Here is a 24,099-nt window from a genome sequence, read left to right as displayed (position 1 = left end):
ACAGCAGCAACCCATGCAGAAGCTTGATGATGGCTGATCTGATCACTTGCTAATTAAAATGACAGTCTGTCTTAAAGATCTGATTTGAGAAAGAAAGTTGCCTACAGTCTGAATGTAGCTGAACTGACAAAGACCTGTAAGCTTTTTGGATCAACGGTAAGAGTAAAACCCAGGTCGCTGACCTGTGAGAAAAGTCACCTGACTGTAGGATGAAGATGACTGCTGTTACTAATGTTATTCGGTTCAGGCTACCAGCAGGTAATGTCACAAAACTGCTTGTCATTTAGGTTACAGAGGGGTTTTGGTGTCATTTAACTAATTAACGGAATGATGCATGTTGGTGTGCACACCGTGCTGCCTTCCTTCATCTCCTCTGTTACAAATTAGATTGTCTTTATTTGCTGACACCACTACAAATATATGGGCCCATGCAACACATGCACTGGCTCCATTTACTTTCCAACCATGCCATTTCAAATATACAACCCGTTTTAGAGCCGCATTTGTGGTTATTTGTGGATAAAACAACTAAATGGATACATTTCTTGCCCTTTTTTCATGCAGATAGAGCACAGTGATAGGGAAAAGCAACAACGATCACTTTGAAAACGCTCAAGGCTAAACAACGGACAATTCAAGGTATAAGTTGGATTGCTGGTTGATGTCATCAAGGGGTGCGATAGCTTTCCAACTAATGAGGACCTACAACACGCAACAGAACACAACCTCATGCACCTCAGCCCGCTACAAGTGAAGATGTTGAACAGCAAGCACTGTTTGGCAAATACCAGTAAAAATGTTTTTGGTGAAAATGTTCCGTTTCTAAGCTAGCGTACGGATAATATGCTAAATTATACATGTTTTTTTATATTTTGTGACGCAGAGAAGGGTTTTGTTTAGCACTCTTTTCTCAACACCATCCTGCTCTGCCTTCATACACATAGTTACCATCACACCTGGAAGCTGCCCAGGGTTTTATTAATTATCTGTCATTTAGGCATACACAACCTTCCCTCTAATTAACAACAATAAATAGGATTTAAAAAAAGTCAAATCCAAGACTGTTAACAATTGTGAGGGGGAATATAGTTGGAGGCTGCAGTTTTTAACCTCACATTTGGATTGGATTGGTGAGTAGGACAGTTCTATGCAGCCCCTCAATCAGTTTACTCTTATGTCACATGACGCTGATTACATTTAGGAGGAAGCCGCTGAGACTCATGAAGGGGAATTTATAATAAACTTATCTACATGACATGCACATACATTTTCTTCCACAAGTAACAGTAAAATGCGTGACATGAGCTTGTATGTGCTTAATCAGTAATTTCATTACCTGTTAAAAAAAGAAAAAAAAAAAAGAAAAGGGACTATGAGGGCCCTGGCAGTTGAGTCTGTATGTACATGAATGCCATTTTGCCCTGTGCAAAGATGTTAGTAGGCTTCCAGTGGATCATCCCAAAATAGGCTCTGCACGTCCAGCATAGTGGCCAGCTCCAAAATATGCTTCTGTAAAAGGCTGCTCTCCACTGTGTCCTGTTTAGGGAGCTCAGGGTACGACTCCGGGAAGCTCTGGGACTCCTGCAAGCACAAACACCTCCGACTCAAATATCACTGTCTTAACGAGCTGCCAAGAATTGTTTAGTGTTTCACTGTGGACAGTGGTCAGTGTGTAATTGTACAGGCTTGGGGGTCCGCAAATACAGTGTTTCTCATATATTTATCCTACTGAAGCACAGTGATGGTGGTCAGCCAACCAGCTTTCAGGTGTGTTACCAGTAGCAGCTTCACTGGTGTGGTGCAGTAGACTTAGCTCTGAATAGACGTTCTGAAGTGTGCATCGAGTGTGTTGTGTGTTGGCATTTCTCAGAAGTGGGACAGACTTTGTGTGCTATGTGCCCGATGGTGCATGAATGCGTGTTAAAGACCACAAGCCTGAGTACTGGGCTCTTACAGTACATTTTTGGCATTCAAATAAACAATGCAACTTTCTAAAGAAAACCACAGCAGCAGAGACTCACCCGGAAGAGTTTATGCAGTCTCAGTGCAGCTGAGCAGAACACAAAGCGGATCAGCAACAGCCGGAGGAACTCGTCACCAAAGAATTGCAAAAAGGCTTGATCTGCAGAGACAGTGAAAAAACACAACATTTTGGTGGGCACCTTGTTAAGTTGAGGCTTATTTTAGTATTTATTTGTACTTTAATGCTAGCTCTTAACTGTGAATAAAACTAAAAAGAACCTCTGATCTATTGAAAAGACTTTTCTGCATCCTCCACAACGCAAGACTTCCCACAGGAATGCCGAGCTTCCTATCAGGTATTAGATGAAGGAAAACACTGAACAGGGAGTGCGTTTGCCTTCTTCCTCGCTTCTCTGTCAGATACTTACCCAGTAAAAAAAACTAAACTTTTTTCTAATTATCAAATACATTATATACATTAAATTTGACCTCTGCATTTAAACATTAGACGGGCCACTCCTCTACTCACACTTGGCAATAGGGAAACCAATAGCATACTCCTGTACCCAGACTCATGACAGAGTTTAACAATGCCATAACCCATTTGGGATGATCCTTCAGAACTATCTTACGCCCTTAACCATAACCACTCCTTTTTTTTTTTAAAGAGACATTCTTTTGCCTTTATGATGGAGTTGACATAGGGGTGATAAAAAGTCAAGGGGGGAGAGAGAGAGAGAGATGTGAAGTGACATGAAAACAAGGTACCTGCAGGACACGAACCGTGGACATTCATTTAAATTACTTTTAACCTGACCGTTAGTATGTTTGATTTGAAAAATAAAAGGAATTAAAAACAAGTAATACACATTCATCACGATCCACCCTATGCTGTTATGTCTGCACTTATGTTATGAAAATGAATGGGAGGTGTGCTACCTATGGTCCGTGATCGAGTAATCATCTGCCCAATGTCCCGGTAGACTTTACGCAGAAACTCTTGAGCCCTTTCCCACAGGCCACGCTGCACACTGTTTAAGCCGCACACAGAGGAGAAAGCCAGGAGTGGACTGTAGAGGAACAGAGTGAAGAGACTCCCTCGCTGAGACTGATCTGAGGTAAGCACAGATGTGGCACAGGTTAGAAGTGAGACGCGTGTTCACATAAACACATTTAACAACACAGGTTTTCAGGAAGCATGAGTACATCTTAAAAGTCATACACACTGGAATTTAAAGACCTAAAAAAAACAAGATTTAGGCTAATAGATATCAGAGATTTGGTATCTAATTCAAATTCTGTCAAACTGCCAGTTAATAGATAACTGCAGCTTTTTGTCAACTTAAAGCAGATGCCTGGCGTTATTCTATATACTTAATGTCAACAAAACCTATGAAAAGAGCCAAACCAACAGCATCTACTAACAAGTAGAGTGTGTGGATGTCTCTTCTTCCTCTGTCCATAGAGCTCCATTAAAACACATCAATGAGCCTCACTGTTGTCATGGTGACATGTTCCTTCTTCACCATCAACACAGAAACACACACACACTGTAGTTTATTAAGACCCACATACACCGTCCTGCTGCTACAAATACTCACTAGAGCAACACATGTGGATTCATCCGCTGCTGAAAATAGTCCCCAACAAACGCTCTACTTCCTCCTGTCTGAGTAGTGTTTGATTAAAAACTAAAGTGACCAGCTGTTTTTCTGAGCTTTAAAAACAAACAAACTGTAAATTTGTGAATATCACCATTTAATGAACTGTTGCTCTAGAGTGACACACACCTTGCACACTCTTGGGATATACTGTAGGTGATAGTAGGCACACCAGAGGCTGGCCAAAAAGATTTGTGAAATGCTATTAGGATAAAGAAAAGACAGAAAAGTCATATTAGTTATAAGAATATACGGTGTGATCCATATACACAACAGGTTAACAATTGTCAAAAAACATTTAGAATGACATTAAACAGGTTATTATTCCCATCATTTGGAGGTTTTGGGGGATGTAAACAGGGAGTATAAAGTTGCCATAAAGTCAGCAAGTTCCACTACAGTTGTTTATATTTTGTCAAAACATTAAAAGTATGCTGAATTTGTCATTAGCATTTCTTGTATGCAGTGTACCCATGAATGTCCAGACAACTATAAATTGAATATTTTAATACTTTAGAAAAATGTATGATTCTCAGGCAAGTCCTGCAAGTTATGAGAGGATTTATGGACGTTCATTCACAAGGAACATACGAAGATTATGACATCCTCGGAAAGTGTAAATCCCACTGAATTTAAAAATAGTGTATCATGTCTGTTTGTTCCGATTTGACTGAGAAAGAATTTTCGACTCACCTTCTTGGATGAGTGTTTTATGACTGCCTCCGTGAACAGGGCGTTGGTGAGCAGCTGAATCAACAGCCTGACTCCAATCACTAACTGCCTGTCGCACCTCTCCCTCTCATCTCACAGTCTCTCTGTCTCTCATTTCTCTGCCCATACAACTCTCCCTCACAGTTTGCAAACTTCTGATACAGATGTGGTTCTTTTCAGGGTACTTCACCAACTTACATACCTTGTAGGCTGTGCTGTTTGAAGAATCCACGATGACAAAAAGTGGCTTCCTGGTGAAAGGGAATAAGTCCCCTGGATGAAGGCTGCAACATCACAAACAAGTTCATGTCAGGAGGTTACATTTCTGTCCCAACAAGTCTACTGTGAGCTGTACACATGGCTAGAGATTCTGAGCTTATTATTAATTAATTAAAACAGAGAATTAGGCAGCAGACAAAATTAGTCATATGATGTAATTTGTCACTAGCCACAACAAGCAAACTGATGTTCCTTTTAGGTTAGGTCTGAACACACAGGATGCATTCTTCTTTCTAAAATGTTAAATAAACACATTGAAAAAATGCTAATAAATATATTAGACAAATCAATAATCACCAGTGCATTTCTTTCTGGGCCTGATTCCTCTTCTGCACCGTTTCTCCATTCACCACATCTCGATTTGTATTTGTGAGAACTCCTCCAAAATCATATGGTCCTACAGGAAACGGTCAAAGATCAAGCTGTATTGCTTCAACTTGAATAGATTATTGATTGTGACACATAGATCATAAATTCACTGCAACTCTACACTACATTGGTAAGCATTGTGGATGTCTGCTTCTCAAAGACTGGATGTTGATGTATGAGAAGGTGCACCAAATATAACTATCAACACTTGAATAAGCAGCAAAGGCTCTGGGTCAAACATATGTTGATTATCCCCATAGCTTTAACTATAATAATGGGGTTTTTTTTCAGGGCACGGTGGTGTGGTGGCTAGCACTGTCGCCTCACAGCAAGAGGAGCCCGGGACAGCCCGGACATGCAGCTTATGTTAATTGTAGACTCTAAATTGCCCGTAGGTGTGAAGTTAAATAGTTATGATATCAGTGTGCATCTCTGGCCGAATTAAAACATTTAAAACTTAAGTTTTAGTCTTTATGAATGATCATCATTACTGCGAGGGACGTTTCGCTTTTCTCTGTAATCTCATTTAACAAGAACAGAAATGGAATTCTGCTGCTTACTTTATAAGTTCCACAGTGCAAAACGTGCTTTACACATGTAAACAGTGTTTTTCAGATTTAAACAGCCCAACGTGAACATCTAATGGCTTAGAGGCTGTAAATTAAGACAATGATCGTACTTCGACAACTTTCGCTAGACAACTTTCACCAGTTAAATTACCAATGTATAATATTATATTATATAATATGAATGAATACATATTAATTTATTTTAAAACAATGTAAATAGTTTGGTGGCAGGTCTATTTTTCATAAAAAGTCTAGATGATTTTAAGAAGATTATGTGGGGTCGAACTTTTAGCATGGTACCTTCATACTCTGAATTGCCAGTAGGGAAGACTCCGGTCGCTGACAGGTAGACAAGCAGAACGCTGTTGGAAGGCAACTCCTGAGGGGAAAAAAAAAAGATGCTGACATGAAATCATTAGATCAAAGCAGAAGATAAAATCATGGGTAGGGGGTGCAGAAGAAAACTAACAAAATATGGGTCCAGATTATGAGTCAGTAGATGGAATTCTGTGTAACATCAATACAACGAAGGTATGATAAAATAAGATAATCCTTTATTAGTCCCGCAGTGGGGAAATTTGCAAGATTACAACAGCAGAGTGGATAATGCAAACAAGAGACAGTTAAAAAACAAGATCAAATAAGGTATACTAAGGTAATCACACAGTGTACAAATGTTAAAAGACCAAAAACACTACAATATGATATAAAAAACATATACACACATACATACACACACATATACAGTGGGTACGGAAAGTATTCAGACCCCTTTAAATTTTTCACTCTTTGTTTCATTGCAGCCATTTAAAAATCGAAAAAAGTTCATTTTGTTCGCATTAATGTACACTCAGGAAATTTGCAAGATTACAACAGCAGAGTGGATAATGCAAACAAGAGACAGTTAAAAAACAAGATCAAATAAGGTATACTAAGTAAGTAATCACACAGTAAACAATATTAAATAAGTACAAATGTTAAAAGACCAAAAACACTACAATATGATATAAAAAACATATACACACATACATACACACACATATACCGTATATATACACACATACATACACACATATATACACATACACACACACACACACAATGGGTTACTTTTGATTAAGTTGAATACTGACCTTAAAGGAGGCAGACAAGAAGGTAAAAAGCTGGCTGAATGTTGGCTTGTACAGAAGATACTTGTGAGGGTTTTCTCTTTTAGCCGGCTTCTCATTGGGTTCCTTTGGAAAAATGACCAATAGAATTACTGGTGATATCTCAGTTCCAGTTTACTTTATGTACAGCAGGGTAACCAGTCTGCTAGGAGCCAATTATGTGTAAACCAGTAGGGATTTAGTGAAATATCCGTGGGTAGCAGAAGACTTTAAGGTTGGCAGAAATATATACATTTGCTTATTTATTCACATACAATCACATGTTCAATATTTGTTTGGAAAAGCCCCCAAATAATTTTTTTTAAAGCATTGAATAGAAATACCAAAAGGTAGCATTAAAAATCAATTAACAGTTTTATTCCCAAATAGGCACATTCAGAATTTTTTTCACATTAAAAAGGACAAACATAAAAAACATATGTCGTTTTTAATTTAATATAAGCCTGTCACTTAGCCAAATTTGTGTCCATAACAAATCATTAAATTATATGCTTTCAGTTCCGTTTTTTTTAATCATGAAATTTAAGCTATTCTCAATGAATGCGGTATAACTCTCTCTGATTCTTTGAATCTGTCACTGCATTGCGGACTTGTGTGGCTTTTTGTTGGACGCTTTGAGCGACTGCTTTTAGCGCCTTTTAAACAGACTTCCTTTTAACTTTCACTGATCTCAAATTTGGACGTGTTTGTCTGCAGGATGAGCAGTTTCAGAGATATCGGGAGCTGCAGGCGATCAGGAGACACTCACGATTTATATTTGGGTTTAGTCAGGTTTACTCGGTCCATCAGGTATTTGTTATGGGTAGTGGGAACCACCACAGGTGGAGATAAATGCAACTCTTGACAGAATGACGCATCTCACTCAGCACTCAATCGTAGCAGGATTACAGGGCTGCTATAACAGGACAAAACATGGTGACATACAGGTGTTTGCTACTGATTGGTCCTGAGGGAGACTGCATAATTTACGAGACATAACATGTTCACAGTGGCCTTGATCGGAAAATAATGCTCTGAATCTTGACTCATTTTATTTGCGCAAAAATGAAACAGGAATTAAGAACCATGTTCCACAGCAGCTGATGCTTTTCTCTTAATATTGTAAAACCTTATTTTGCCCAAAACACTCAAGTACGATAGCTTCATACATGACACTCACCAGCGTTCCTTGTTTTGAGGACTGTGTTGCCAGGTTTACTGGTTCCCTCTCCAAAGCTTGAAGCATGCGGAACATATCGATGGTTAACTCACTGAACTTCACCTGAAAAAGGAAGAGAAAAACTCTGACATTACCTTACCATTTAGAGATTTGTGAAGAATTTGTCATTTAGGCATTGTGTTTTTACAGATGGCACAAAGCTCAGTTTTTGTAGTGCACAACATTTTTTTGCAGGTTGCCAATATGACAAAGACAAATCAGGGCTGCAATTCTAGCAACTTTGCAAAGATTACATGCAAAATCATCAGTTTTAGGGATTTAAAGTTTTTGGTCAGCACTTCAACTACAAGTAGCACCTCCCAAAGCAGGAGATGGAGAGCATGTGTTCTACTTCAGCAGTTGTGAGAGAATAAATAAGTCAGAGACATGTTGGAACAATGAAATAACACCTTACTGTGTTCTAGGGAAATAAACCATATACGTTTGGAAACAGAGCCAGCAGGGTGCTACTTCCCATGTATGCAAGAACATGTATTAGTTTAGTTTAACTGTCCGGACACATCCAGGTTTGTACAGCCGAATGCCCTGAACACAGGCTCACTGTACAGGTGCTTCCCTTCCACAACCGCCTCAAACATTTCAGGGGCCAATTGAAGGAGATTCATGTGGAAAGTGAAGCATGACTCTGGAAAAATCCACAAAAGTAACTTGTCGCATAAACTAAATGTACAGTGTTTATGAAGTTAAGTGTTCTTGTCCATCACGGCCATTAAGCAGAGAAAATATCACTACAGCGGTCAATGCCAGGGCAACATGAAACAAGAGGAAATGGTCTGACATGAAGTCTTGCTGTTAATGAGACATGACAGTCACTGGAACACAGAACACTTTCTAGTACAGGTGATGTTACACTGTGTGGTGTGATGAAGATGTCCCCCTGGACACAGCTAGCATTAGCACTGACGCTGCAGTTGGAGTGGGAAAATTCTCTAGCAAGTTCTGAATTGTAGAAGTTGTCAAGCTAATTGTGAAAATGATGGCGGGCGTGTCCTCACTGAAGGTCTTAAACCATGCCCAGTCCTGGGTGAGTGCTGATTACATATGAACAGTTACAGTATATACCGCATGTCGGCCATCTTACTGCTGCATGCTACTTTAGCAGAATGTTAACATGTATTGCTCTATGGGCAGAGCTTGAGCACAACAGACTTCCAGCGGCCGAGCTGTAGTATTACTGATGCTATGTCTCTAGTTGTCATATAGAGTTACGGGCGGGGTCATGGCTCCAGTGCTACATCGAGCCATGATTTCAGGCCTGCCCCAACAACCCTTAACAAAGACATGGTGAAAAGCTGTTCAACGATCTACCTCGACCATTCAGTACTTTAGAGTTGACAGTGTTTTGGGGCGCCCCGGTGGTGCAGTGGTTAGCAAAGTCGCATCACAGCAGGAAGGACCCAGATTCAATCCCAGACCAGGGATTGTCTAGGCTGGCCTCTGAGTCTCTGTGTGGCGTCAACCTGTTCTGCAGGTGTTTGCGTAGGTGTCCTCCCACAAACAAAACATTTATTCCCGTCAGACGCTATGATCCATAAAATCGGATTTCCATACTGGATTGGGTTACCAACTAGATGGAAACAGATGATCTGCTGAACCAAACCAGCCCATATAGTAAGATAGATCACAATCGTTCCACATTTTTAAAACAATTGTCAACCAACAAGTACAATGTGTTTAAAAATTTATGTCAGATTAGACTTTACCCAGACTTTAACCCTTTGTGGAACAGTATGTTTTGTTTTTCATTCTGTACACATTGAGAATTTAACTGAATGACATAGCATGCACCATGAATCTATTAGGGCATGCATATCTATCAAAAATTGGTTTAGACAGTTGACAGATATACTTTGTCAATACAGTACTGAAACTATCATTCAAGAGCAATGTAAGATGAAACATCAGAGACAACAGAGCTAAGGTAATACTAGTAAGTTCTATCATGAAAAGGTGAGTTTGATATTGTTTGTTTGAGAGTTTTGTTTTTTTAATAAGACCGGTCGGCAACTGTGTTGATGTGTGTGATTTGTTTGGGAACTAAAAATTAGAATTAGTGGGTTAAAACCTGGTTGTTACAGTTTCCGATGATTAGTGCATCTGCAAGGACGAGCTGCCCAACCACCATGCCTTGTTCTAGAGGAGGCACATTTCCCTCCTGCAGACGATTGCTGGTGACAGCAACAGAATTGTTGTCATTCAGAACTACCACTGGATCTGCCTGTTTAAAAAAAAAAAAAAGAGAAATGACAGTGAGCCACAGCTGATCCAATGAAACAGTCAGCGGACAAGTAACAAAAGCGACTATTTTAATTTCCTGCTCTCAGTCCAGAGAGATGAAATGTTGCATTACCGTTTTAATGTAAGTAACTAAGCTAAACTCTAAATTTCTCTGTCACACAAGTATGGGTTGTTACTATATTTTTATAAGATACATCAAGGACTCAGTGGACCTCAGGACAATCTAATCAAAAAGATTTGCAACTTGCATTATGGACATTGATATAGGAAACATTGAAAGAACTAATGTGTTGTGCTACATATGGAGGGTTAGTTACCTCTACAAAAGCAGCCACTTCCTGGAGAACCAGGTTCCATTCCAATTGGTCCTCTGTGTTGAATCGCTGTGTGTAATCTTCAATTTCCTCAGATAACTCCTGCAGGTAGCAGACAGAAATGAGGTTCCATGAAGGTCATGCCAATTTAAAAATACACTTTTTTCAATTCATAAAATAGGTCTCATAATAGGTCTCACTTGTCCCAGTATTCTGAAAAGGGGAAAGTTGAGTTTTTGTTTGTAAAGCCAGTGCATTCATTTTGGTTTCTCACTAAAGGATTCTCTCCACACGTATTCTCAGAATAAAACGGTTGTTTTGTTGAATCTCCTAGTGTATTTCTCCGGTGTCATTTTCCACCATCTCTTTTCCGTTCTTGAATGCGCAGTGGAGACAGCAGCTATAACATTACCCACCATAACATTCAGATATGTCAATTTGTAAATTAACACTTATTAGCTTTACAAATTGTTTGTGTCACAAATTGATGTGTGGCGGGGTGTTTTATGCTGTAAAAAAGAGTTAGTTGTGGGTTATTTATTGTTGTGTTACGAAGTTCTAACCATGAGTGAGAAGAGTAGGCTATTAAGAGAGTGCACTCCCAATGCACTCCAAGTTGTGATGGCAATAGCACTCTAAGTGGACAATTTTAAGTATGGCAGTATATGCAAATTAATATTTTAAGGCAAATTATAACCCCAGGATCTAGGCACCGATGGATGGACCTTCAGGCCGACAGAGAGCTGAACTAATGGGAAAAGCTTAAACTGCACCAATAACTCTAATTGTCAATTTAATGAATTATGAAAATGCCTCAAAGGATAAATGATATTTCTTATTTGAAAATATACAGGAGTGCTCTAATTTCTAATACTCCTGGTGGCCTAGGGGTTGGGGCCCCAACCACTAAACACAATGTCCCCGGTTTGTGTTTGCTTTGTTGCATGTCAATCCCAATCTTCCACTCACTTCCTGACATCTCTTTGCTGTCCGTGTCCCATAGCCAGACACTGAGATGAATGCTTTAAATGGTAAATGAGGTATAAGGGTGCAGGAGATGGCTTCATGCTCAGAAAACCAGGGGTGCAAAAGTTTTGATAAGTCATTGTACTGTATTAAAAAGAACTTCCATACCTTCACCAAAACTTTGACTAGGTCCATCTTGTTCAGCAGTAAACAGACGACTATGTAGCGAGCATAATATCGAAGCTTCTTCACTACTAATTCTGGCCTGATAAGAGATAAGAGAAGACAATATGAACTTGTGAAGTTAAAATACATTAATAAGCCACGCTGTTGCTCCAAATACTTACCAAATCAACAAATGTGGATTATTTCACTGCTAAAAATAGTCCCCAACTAATGCAATATTTTCCCATTTGAGTCACATTCACTTAAAACTACAATGCCCAGCTGTTAAAGAAAACAGCTTATCAAAACCTAACTTTTATATTTTTATTTTTTAAAGATTTACTTCTTCAATAGAAACCAATATGCTTGTGGCTGAGAGTCACTTACTGACTGGGGAAAGTCAGAAAGTCTTGAAAGATGGTCTTTTGGTAGGATTGGTTGACAATAACAAATATATATAATATAGCCAGCCCTATCCTTTAAAACTAGACCATAGACCCTAAATTCGCTGCACATATCAGTAATGTATGGATTAAGAAAAATGATATTTGGCTCAGTTTTTGAAAAAGGATGAAAACAAGAGAAATCTTTAATAAAGTAAATGTCCAAGGAATGTATTATATACAAAGCAAAGGCATTTACTTCCTGAAATTGCAACTCACAACATTTTAAGAAAAAGATTTTTGGAACTAACCTGTCCTCTTTGTTGACCTGAAAGTAGTAGGAGCGCTGACGGATGGCTGAGTAGAACGAAAAGGCCTCATTCAGGTAACTTGTTTCTGAGGTACGAAGGCTGTCAGTCGGGATGAGAAAGTAGAAGGTGTGTTACCATCTCTGGAGGGGAGCACATTTCAATACACTTCAGCCTGAGAGTGGATTTATTAATCACTCCACCTTGTTATCTAAATTCAATAAGCCATTCAGCACTGCTGCACATACATGACCCAAAGGAGCAGGTCCGCTTGGACAGTCCCAGCGCCCAAAACTTATTGCTTTGCACTTACTACAATGGGCATCATGCAAGAACATTACCGTCTACTTATCCTAAACCTCTCTTACTTTTACGAGTGTTTCACCAAACTCTCTTCAGTGCACAAACTTGGCTTGAATCGCTATATTCAGCTTGATAATTGACACTTGTTCATGAGGAATTGAGGGTTTGTGAGATATCATCAGCAAAATCTACGCCCCTGAAATCCCATAGGATTTGGCCTGTCCCGCTCAGTTTGTGAGCAGATTTCATTCACAAAAAGGTTACCAAAGAGTAAAAAGAAGGCTTTCACACAGCAGAGCTTCAACTCCTGATTATATAGAAAGTTAAGCTGTGGCAGTATTGGTCTTAGAGGAAATTAAATAAAAGACATTAATAATAATTCATCTACCAAGAAAATGTCATTAGAGCAGCATTATATTGTGATAGAAATAAAGAGGAAAGGGCTTTACATGAATGGTAAAGACATCTTGCTAAGGCAAAGCAGTCCGAGACTTGTATGAAACTCGTCAAGGGGACATGAACTCACAGAGATATTAGATAAGAGAATATGATAGCCTACAGTAGGTGGGGCCCAATGAAATTGGTTTTAATTATTACTAGATTCCATTTTCTTTTCTCCAAATTTTATGGTTTTCGTTTTCATATTTTTTTCTTCTGTGTTTTACGAAAATAAGCACATTTTTGTGCGTGTTTAATCATAAATTTATAAGAAAGTTCTCAAACTTTAATGAATATCAATGAATTTGATGCAACACCACAGTGCACTATTTTTTAATCAAAGAAAGTACCTCAATTATCTGTGCCATACCTTGTTTTTAAATAATTGTTTTAATTCTATATAAACTGGAGTAATGGACGATTAGAGAATAAATCATTAAATCATATTAAGGTAATGTATTCAGTAATTACAATCAATAACAGTTTAGGAACAGGCAACTGTGTGACAGAGAAAACCCTTGGTGGAGACATAGTTTGACTTACTAGTAGTGGTAGTAAAGCTGTCCAATTTTGGATGCAACTTCCCCAATCTGCCATCTCTTCAAGCCATAGCGACTGTCCAGGACCTGCCTGTCAGTAAACCAAAACAAGTTTTAAAAGTGTTGTTTGTAATCCCATCTGTAATATTTCCCCTCGTTCTGATGAATCATAACACAACTCTCAGTTTGACAGCTGATTCGACCCTGAACCACATACATGGAGCACGGCACTCTCCATCCACCTATTCTAACAGGGAACACAATAAGAGATGGAAATAACCTGTGCTGCTGCTGAAATTTCCACAGCTTAGTGTAGACGTCAAAAGTCCGTCCAAAGTAGGACTGCCACTGCTTGTGTCCATACTGAGGCAGGTCCCTGCAGCAAATAGCACCACAACGGTAAGAGGAGAGAAAAGAGACACTGTCACATACATAACATCTTTAAACAATCTCCAATCAACCAGACTGCAATTAAAGCAACTCTCAAATACGGGAATATAGGGAAACAAAGGTATGCAATAATTTGTACATGAATGGGAATGCTTTCAAATAAAATGCCCATTTTGCCCTTCGTAGAACTCAAGACCAATTTCCAGTTCTGTCATTACATCCTGTAACTGCTGTTTCTATTTCTTGCTATTTCTATTTCGGACATACTTTGCTCTCTAACAGGCTTCACTATTGGTAACCACTGGAGGCGAAGGCTGCTAGGGATGCAATGGATGATGTGGAGCAACATCATCATTCATTTGGAGTCGTGTTTCTGTCCACATGGTAAAGTGGATAGCTTCACAGTAAGCTGAAACCCTATAAAGTCGATGGGAACTGCAGATTCAGGGGTCATTTTCTGTACGTCCATCTCTACCAGAGACACCTTTCACTTTGCCACACTCTTTCCATGCGAGCATTATATTTTGAACTTTGATTAATCCATCAACCTTTTTTTAATTATTGTGAAAATACCCATCACATTTTCCAGAGCATAAGATCGGTCTCAAAAATCGTATTTTTTCTGACCAAAGCCAAAAGATAATCAGTTTACAATTACATCAAAGAGCAGTAAATTCTCACATTTAAAAAGCTGGAACCAGTGAATGTTTTGAATATTTTCGATTAAAAAGTTGTCAAAATTGTTAAGTATCTTTCTGTATTCTGTTAAACAGAAATACTACTGATTAAGGGTCTGCCCCATTATTAAAACAATTACAGTATGGTAAGAGAAAAGCTCTGTAGATAATTATGCACAAGCAGAATTCAATGAAAATAACAGAAATGGGGTTTCAAAATTTCAGTCACTTCAAATAGTGTGACTTAGTGAGTCCTTTAAAAAGGTGTGCTTTGAGCTGATGATCAAGTCATTTAAATATGACGAGAGAACGCAGCATCGGTCAATGACAGCCTGAAGTCTGGAACCCATAGACATCACCAGACGCTGGGTTTCATCACTGGTGATGCTCTGCCAGGCCTCTACTGCAACTGTCTTCAGATCCTGCTTGTTCCTTGGGCAGTTTCCCTTCAGCTTTGTCTTCAGCAAGTGAAATGCATGCTCAATTGGATTTATGTCAGGTGATTGACTTGGCCATTGCAGAACATTCCACTTCTTTGCCTTGATAAACTCTTTGGTTGCGTTTGCAGTATGCTTCGGGTCATTGTCCATCTGCACTGTGATGCGCCGTCCAATGAGTTTTGAAGCATTTGGCTGAATATGAGCAGATAATATTGCCCGACACACTTCAGAATTCATCCTGCTGCTTTTGTCAGCAGTCACATCATCAATAAATACGAGGGAACCAGTTCCATTGGCAGCCATACATGCCCATGCCATAACACTACCACCACCATGCTTCACTGATGAGGTGGTATGCTTTGGATCATGAGCAGTTCCTTCCCTTCTCCATACTCTTCTCTTTCCATCATTCTGGTACAAGTTGATCTTTGCCTCATCTGTCCATAGGATGTTGTACCAGAACTGTACAGGCTTTTTTAGATGTTTTTTGGCAAACTCTCATCTGGTCTTCCTGTTTTTGAGGCTCACCAATGGTTTACATCTTGTGGTGAACCCTCTGTATTTACTCTGGTGAAGTCTTCTCTTGATTGTTGACTTTGACACAGATACGCCTACCTCCTGGAGAGTGTTCTTGATCCGGCCAACTGTTGTGAAGGGGTTTTTCTTCACCTGGTAGAGAATTCTTCGGTCATCAACCACAGTTGTTTTCCTTGGTCTTCCGGGTCTTTTGGTGTTGCTGAGCTCACCAGTGCTTTCTTTCTTTTTAAGAATGTACCAAACAGTGAATTTGGCCACACCTAATGTTTTTGCTATCTCTCTGATGGGTTTGTTTTGATTATTCAGCCTAATGATGGCTTGCTTCACTGATAGCGACAGCTCTTTGGACTTCATATTGAGAATTGACAGCAACAGATTCCAAATGCAAATCCCACACTTGAAATTAACTCTAGACCTTTTATCTGCTCCTTGTTAATGAAATAATGAGGGAATAACACACACCTGGCCATGGAACAGCTGATCAGCCAATTGTCCAATTACTTTTGGTCCCTTCAAAACGGAGGGACCACGTATAAAATGTCTTGTAATTCCTACACCGTTCACCTGATTTGGATGTAAATACCCTCAAATTGAAGCTGAAAGTCTGCAATCAAAGCACATCTTGATTGTTTCATTTCAAATCCATTGTGGTTGTGTACAGAGCCAAAATGATGAAAATTGTGTCAATGTCCAAATATTTATGGACCTGACTGTATGATTATGTCATACTGTCATACTACTTAGGCTTATCTTCCCAAGAGCTGGTCTCTTTGGTTCACCATGCCGTCCATGCTGAGCGTTCATTTCAGTTTGGTTACACTTGGTATGTATTCATAGCATGTATTTTGAGATAGGACAATTCTCTGTACAAGTCTTTAGTTGGAGCTCTCCAATTTTCAGATTCAAGACTTTCAAGTTAGGCTTTGTGTTATTTCTATTGACCTTTTGTATACAGGACATGATTTGTCTCCATGACTACATCCCAAATGGAAAATTGAGGAGAGAAGGAAAGAAGTGAATTGGTTCTCTTATGAATGTACAGAATTCAGGTTGTTTTAGAAGTGTAGGATTCAGTCTCCATCTAAATGTTCCAGGTACCTTTCAAAAATGGAGGCAGATAGAAATAAATAATCCTTGTCTTGAGGGTGTATCAATCTCCAAGCATCAGACAAATGTAGCTGCCTCAAGTAAAAGATTGTGGATTTACTTGAGGCAGCTAAGAAAGGAGGGTTTTTCACTTATTATATTGCTGTCCCTCTTGCTTTGCTACTAAAAGATCAGGCACACACTTGACCTATCCATTGTCTTTTCAATTTAGCTGACTGTCAAATGTGTTTCTTTTTAATAAATAAAGTCCCCTTTAAATTTCTTGAGGTAAGTTATGACTGGTTTTCTCTGGATAGGGCTGCTCAAGGATTTTGTACCAAAGGTAACCAATATCCAACTGTCTTATAATTGGCTTAGTTTCCAATGAATAGTAACCAGATAATTAACCCCTTCATGTAAATAAGTAAGATGGCATTAATCATAGAGATGTTGTGATCTAAATGTCTCTCAGAAAAATCAGATCAAACAAACAAAAATCAGATCAACAAAAAACATTTACACTGCCCTTTAGGATATAGTATATGAAAACAAATGCTTTTATAACCTGGTTAATGAAAGCCAGATCAAAAAGGTATATTTTTCCAAGATTTATAACAATAATATTCACTTTTCAGCAATGTTATTGTATCGTTATTATTAATAATAATACTAATGATAAAAAAAAACATGACTGAATAGGGTTTTGCTAAAACTTAATTGTCCCATAGAAGAGTTATCTCAACTACTTAAAATTCAGTTCTATACAGATGTAGAACAGAAAAGTCACTTGTTTCATTTGAGGCTGTGAAATATTTACCAAAGATTCCTGAGGATTTAGTTACATCCAACTCAGTTACTTATTGAAAGTGAAATAAAATAAATCAAATTAACAGGGGAGAGATTTTTTTTACAAATGTCAATAAAACAAGAACTTGCCTTTCAAGTTGATCTGGTATTATTTGTATCAATCGGATTCTAATTCCAATCAGTCAGTCAGTGACTCTCCCACAAGGATGAGGATGATCCATACAAAGACGTAAAAGTTCAAAATGCCAAGGCATGAAAATAGTTAGGATATAAGCTCACGTTCAAGGTCAAGCATATTGTTCCCAATTAGCGTTCTTGCTGATCAACAATGTTTTAAAAATGTGCTCTTCAAGGTTTAGACTTTAGGCAAGGCAAGGAGGGAATTGTGACATTCAGAAAAATATAATTTCTGTATCTGCTGCACAAATACACACACACACACACACACACAACCCACCCTCTTACATCCATGTCAACCAGCACACATATTTTAATTGCGTATGTTTGCTACAGCGGAGCGGTTTTAATGGGTTTCAGTGGTACATTTCTTTCCTGAGTGTCTGTATTTCAGCTACACAGTTTATTATAGACCTTTATTACACAAGCCAAGGTTGAACTTCCAAAATTCTGAATAAAAATCACTAGTGAGGCACAAGGGTGCAAGCATTTAGACAGCTAGAATGTGTCTGTATTGCTTGAGTTTGCTTAAGCTGGCGTTATTTGGGTGATGTTGTTGCGTCCTTCTCTACATTGACCATAAGGTATTGAGGGTGACTTAGCTTGGCTTAGCTAATTCTAATTTGATAACATGTTTATTTCTTTCCAGCTACTGACTCAATTCTGCCCAGCAACCCCCTGCCAACGCACCCAGACGGAGAGCAGCACACAGCTGACGTTCGCTGCTGGCAGTCACGCTAGGTTATCTTGGAGTAGCATCGTGCTACGACTCTTAGTAAGTGATAAATACTCTCAGAATAGACATTTTCAATTTTACTTTCAGTTTTACTTATGTTATGTTTTTATTTCACTGAACGTACATTATATGAGTTTTCTGGTTTGTACCACACAGAACCTTATAGACATTAACTTAGTTATGGACTGCTGCCATTTTAGGGGCCAAAACAACTCAAAAGATTTCAACCAAATGTAAGCCATTAACAGACTTGATGTTGTATTTTGAAGTTTTTTTTAAATGCGTTTGCAAATACTTATTTTCATTATTGGTTATAGAGTAAAGAGTGATCGGGAAAAATATATAAATTTCATCAATTTAAAATTTTATTTGCAACACAATAAAACGTGCAAAGACTGAAAAGGTCTAAATACTTTCTGAAGCTGTAGATAGTCCCTTCTTTATGTGGCAAGGTATTCTCTAAAATGTCTCCAACATTGTTGAACAACTTAAAAGATTTTCACTGTTTATCAACACGTGCTAGAGGGATGACAGTTGTCTTTCTGGAGCAACTGGAGGAGTAGACAGACCTTGGAACAAGTTCCTGTTGAGTTGGAGGGTGCATTAGTCCTCAGGGCCTGGGAAACGGTGCGACAGCTTTTGGGGTGTTTCTTTAGTTTGGACTGCTCTATGTTCTCAACATTTAATACCCAATGAACTGGAGGTACACACATGTGGCAATCATGGACATTTTTCTTGGTTTTGAAGAAAAATGCTCAGTGGGAATTTGAAAGCTTAGTTGAGCCTAATGATGAGTTGAAACTGAGTGAAACTTGTACAGACGACTGTAAAAGCTCCATAAAGACAGACCTGCCACATCCACACAGAAACTACATGTTATGAGCTAGATTGTTTTTGTATTGCTCGCCATTAATTCTGTGTACATTTCTGGGACTTGTTTACAGAGAAACAATGAAAGGACCGTCAAGTCCAACTGCAAAGTGTTGAGCTAAACTTATACCATGACTAGTAGAAAGGCCGACTTGCCCTGAGAGATAAATAATTACCTGACCCAACAACAGTAATGGGTTGAGAACGTAATATTTCAACTTGTAGAAAGGTTGGGCCAACTTTCCCAGAGAGAAGTAAATTAGTTGAGCTTACTTAAGTTTTTGAATTAGCGTAAAGTGCTGCCATCTTAACGAACTGTGCACACATTGGGACTAAATGGTAATTCTGTAACATCAAAGTTGGGCAGCATTTGTTCTAAAAGTTGAATAAAGCAGAACACAATAATCCATCATATTCATATGTCTTCACTGGAATAAATACTTTGGTGTGATCCACACAGTAAGAGAGGTACATTAAATATATGTGAGGTGCATCAAATATATGAGGTGTCACACAATTGACAACAACTATGGAACACTTGAAACTAGCTTGGCAGGACAAGCAAAGAAATTGAAGAGGAGCAGTGGCAGACAGCCCTACAACAGATTCATAGCACATAGTGTGTGTAAGACATTGCCACCTGCAATTCAAGGGAATGCATCCTTTATTAATCCATTTTCTTCATCATTTCATGTTATTATTGTTGTTACACCTTGTCTGTACATGTGTGTGTATATGTGTGTAGGGGTTTGTATGTACTGTACACTATAAATAGTGGGGGCAACTGTGGCTCAGTGGTAGAGCAGGGTCATCCTTCAATCAGAAATCGGTGGTTTGATCCCCAGCTCCACTAGTCCATGTCGAAGTGTCCTTGTGCAAGACACTTAACCCCAAATTGCTCCCGCAGGCTTTTACTGCGGTGTATGAATGGGTATGAATGATTAGATAGATCATGGTGGGCAGGGGTCACCTTACATGGCAGCTCCTGTCCTACCAGTGTATGAATGGGTGTGAATGGGTGAATGATGAATTGTAGTGTTAAAGAGCTTTGAGTGGTCGGAGGACTGGAAAAGCGCTTTACAAGTACAGTCCATTTACAATAAATATAAGACAATAAATACAGTTAAAAAAAATGTAAATTGAGAATTATTCTTATTACATTTATTGCAATGGTAAATGACATAGATCAATATAAAAAAACATCATGAAAAATGTTTTGGCCATATCATCCAGCCCTGGATCTGTCACATCATGGCAGATACTCAATGTTCCTAATAAGCTCAGTATTGGTATCCATATTGATCCAGAGGATCAATTTGGTGCCCCTCTAATGGTAACAGGTTTTTTTTTTCTTAACTGTTAGATTGTGACAGGACACAAACTCCAATCTACCACAAGGAAGCTGGATGCACTACACAGTCCGCCACCCCCTGACCTCCACACCCTCACATAAAGGCCACACTACTTCCTCTACTCACACCGACAGTTGGTGATGGATGTATAACTTTTGCTGCAAAATTGTCCAATGTGAATACATATCGTTCATGTGCATTGCATCGGTTTCCTTCAACTAGTCACTGCAAGTCATTGCTTGTTTACAAAATGCATTCCAGCAGACACGAGACAACATAGTAAGTTCAAACTAACCGTAGCCCATTGAAGAGTTGTTTGGACTTGTCCAGGAGATAGCAGAAATCTGTGACAGTCTTCCTTTCGCCCAATGGAATGTCATCCTCAGTCTCAGCTCCAGTCATGACACTGACTTCACACTCCTGATTGCAAACAAAAATAAATGAATACTGTATTGACTAAGGAGTGATACTGCAAAAAATACTGGTTAGTTATAAGTGGTTAAAAACAGTGGAACCAGTGGCAACTAGACCAAACAGACTACCATTGGTTCCAATGTGAACTTGTGATTTATTAATACGAGGTAATACATTTCAACCATGTCGATATCCAAACTATTACCACTAAACAGACGTTTCTGGATGCAGATATCCGAGTGTCTTTCTGGTGCCCTACTTAAATATTAATAGAAATAAGAAACTATGGAGGAAATGCGTCACATGATCAACTTTTTTAGGTTGACTTGGGATGTCCCAGATTTCACTCACAGTGGTTGCAACTTCCAGTTTGCTAAGATGGATGTGCAATCAGGTCAAGGCATCGCACAGTCAGGTCACAATGTCCAACTATTGCTGTGTCTTATCAAAAATGATTTGCCGCAAATGGAAAGTTGATTGTGCCATAGAAATGACTGACATAGCTTCATGAATGGGGGATGGTGTGTGCCTTCATATAGAGAGAGTGAAGACAGACGACATGTGCAGGATAACCTAAAGCTGTAACGTTACTATGTCTAACGAATGGCCTCCTCTCAAACCTTCAGCTTACCTCTCTGTTATCAGGGTGGTAAAAAAACCTGCATGGCTTATGTTTATCTCAGTAACAAACTGTCATTTTGTTCTAAAATGATCTATTGTGCTGAAACGTTCCATGCAGGAATGAAAATAAATGTGTCTTTAGACAACCAACAGCTCTCATTCAGATGAAGAGAAAGCTCTCTATACCGTGAAAAGAGACGTTTGCGTACGGGATGGTGACTGGAGAAAAAACATTCAACACAAAAGCATGTCACTACACACATGAATGAAAATGCACGAGGAATTAATCAGCTGGTGTATTGTTTCTCAATAATTAGTTATATTTAATATCGGTAGTTAGCTAGTTAACTCATCTGTAGTGTCAACTAATGATCACAGCAGTGGACTCGGTTAACCCTAGGATAATCCATCTACCTAATTAACTTTAGCTACTAATGAGACTGAGCTTGATTGGGCCGTTCACTATAAGCGAACAGCTCTGTATCTAACGTTAGCCATCTATCGTCCCCAACATCGGCAACATTAGTCCAAACGCCACTCCACCGTTCACTTCCCAACAGAACAAACATCTGGATATGCATTAGTGGATAACAGAGGTAACCAGCGTTAGCTAGTGTAAAGACGGGTCACACAGCCTGGATGCAGCTGCTTTAACCACCTCTGTTGGTGTGATTCACATTTCTCCTTACCTCGCCAGCCGGCTAGCGATGATGAACAGGCGGACGTTACCACAGTGATGCTGCTCACAGCTCTGTGCAAAAGCCACGACGAGTTCTGTAGATGAAACGCGCCTCTGTTGGCATCTCACTGTATGTACCTGACACTGGACCGCCGTCCAACGAGCCGTGTCCCCCAGCAGCGTGGACGGGGCCGCTGTCGGTAGAAGCCTAAATGCTACCCTGTATGAAAGGACGCCGTCCTGTGACAGGTTAGGAAGCAGGGGGAGGCAGGGGAGGGATGGGGGAGGACAGCGGCTGGCACCGCTCCGCTACAACTGGCTAGCTACTTCCGGGTCAACATTTTTAAAATAAAAGCTTTCCCGCTGATAAAACGCAAATCTTTAAATAAGTTACTAATCTTACTATTATTAATAGAATAATGAAAATATTGAATGTAATTCCAGCAGACAAGTTTTATTGGCAGAGCAATAATCAAACATGAATATTAACAAAAGTGAATCAAAATAAAATTTAATTGTGAGCAATTAATAATACATTTTAAGCAAAAAGATTTCAACAGTTGCTCAAATGAATTAGCACTGACTAAACTCCAGAAGACAATTTAAAATCCTTCTTCTCCCCTACAAAGCCCTTAATATTGAGGCACCATCATATCTTAAAGAGCTTATAGTACCATATTACTCCACTAGAGAGCTGAGCTCCCAGAATGCAGGGTTACTTGTGGTTTCTACAATCTCCAAAAATAGATTGGGACCCAGAGCCTTCAGTTATCAAGCTCCTCTTCTGTATAACCAGGTTCCAATTATAGTCCAGGAGGCAGACATCCTATACACATTTAAGAGTAAGCTAGAGACTTTCCTCTTTGATTAAGCCTATAGTTGGGGCTGGCTCAGGTTCTTCTAGGACCAGCCCTAGTTATGCTCTATAGGCCCAAACTGCTAGGGGACTTCCTAGGATACATCAAGCTCCTCCTCCTCTCCTTCTGTAAGTATTCATGTCCCACTAATTTAGGTAACTTACTTGTTTTCTTCCCCAGAGTCTTTGGGCTTTCTCCTCTTACAGGTTTCCATGGATCGTGGTAAAACCTGGAACATGGTTACGCCAGCTGCCATGGCCCTGATTGACTCCCTGATTCCACTTGAAAAGGGAGATCCCAGATGAAAAGCCAAACTCTCTGGCAGGGATGTAGGTGTGCACTGTTGTCTGACGGCAGTTGGCTTGCTCCGGATGGCTGATCGCTAACCAGACAGCCGACAGTCAACGCCAGGTGTGTCAACAGTGAGCAATGAAGGCCTGGACATAAGAGACGCTGGCCTCCCACTCAGTCAGGCAGCAGTGGAGGCTGGTAGACCCCTGGGCACTGAGAGGGTTCCATCTGCGGGATTTTACTGAAGTCCCACAAGATGACAGTATTAGCCAAATAAATGAAGGAGAACGGACAGGCATTAGGCAAGAAGCTAGGATTGGGGTCCATTAACACTGCTTATGCATAGCGTAGTTCTTTATTTATCTTGGAACTGCCATGGGAAGAGGATTGTATGTGTAAATGAGCCGCTGTAAATTTGTTTAGTAACCACTAGACATGCTCAGCTACTTTGGTGTTTTGTGGTCATGGTTTACTGTGGAAACTTTTTTCACAAATGTAGAAATTAGTAAATATTTCAATTTGACATCATGATTGGGTTTGAATGGGCAAGCCGTCCGCTCCATAGCACCCAC

At 39.4% G+C, this 24,099-nt stretch overlaps 1 protein-coding gene across 1 annotated transcript; it reads right to left on the bottom strand.

Annotated features, from left to right (window-relative positions):
• Positions 1 to 1,103: 1,103 nt before the first annotated feature.
• On the bottom strand, positions 1,104 to 22,610 carry scai (suppressor of cancer cell invasion). The gene is made up of 17 exons (XM_054612836.1): positions 22,390 to 22,610; positions 20,961 to 21,085; positions 13,874 to 13,969; positions 13,598 to 13,684; positions 12,317 to 12,415; positions 11,626 to 11,722; positions 10,495 to 10,593; positions 10,005 to 10,157; positions 7,880 to 7,981; positions 6,685 to 6,786; positions 5,852 to 5,930; positions 4,911 to 5,010; positions 4,537 to 4,618; positions 3,753 to 3,825; positions 2,902 to 3,075; positions 2,022 to 2,122; positions 1,104 to 1,581 (listed from the first exon to the last, which is right to left on the bottom strand). The coding sequence occupies exons 2-17, from the start codon at positions 21,065 to 21,067 to the stop codon at positions 1,435 to 1,437; spliced, it is 1,698 nt and encodes a 565-aa protein (XP_054468811.1). The 5' UTR covers positions 21,068 to 21,085; positions 22,390 to 22,610; the 3' UTR covers positions 1,104 to 1,434.
• Between the last annotated feature and the right edge of the window lie 1,489 nt (positions 22,611 to 24,099).

Source organism: Anoplopoma fimbria, chromosome 14 (assembly GCF_027596085.1).
Source record: "Anoplopoma fimbria isolate UVic2021 breed Golden Eagle Sablefish chromosome 14, Afim_UVic_2022, whole genome shotgun sequence".
Taxonomy (NCBI): domain Eukaryota; kingdom Metazoa; phylum Chordata; class Actinopteri; order Perciformes; family Anoplopomatidae; genus Anoplopoma; species Anoplopoma fimbria.
The sequence above is the reverse complement of the archived record's forward strand: the minus strand, read 5'-3'. Positions and strand labels throughout refer to the sequence as shown.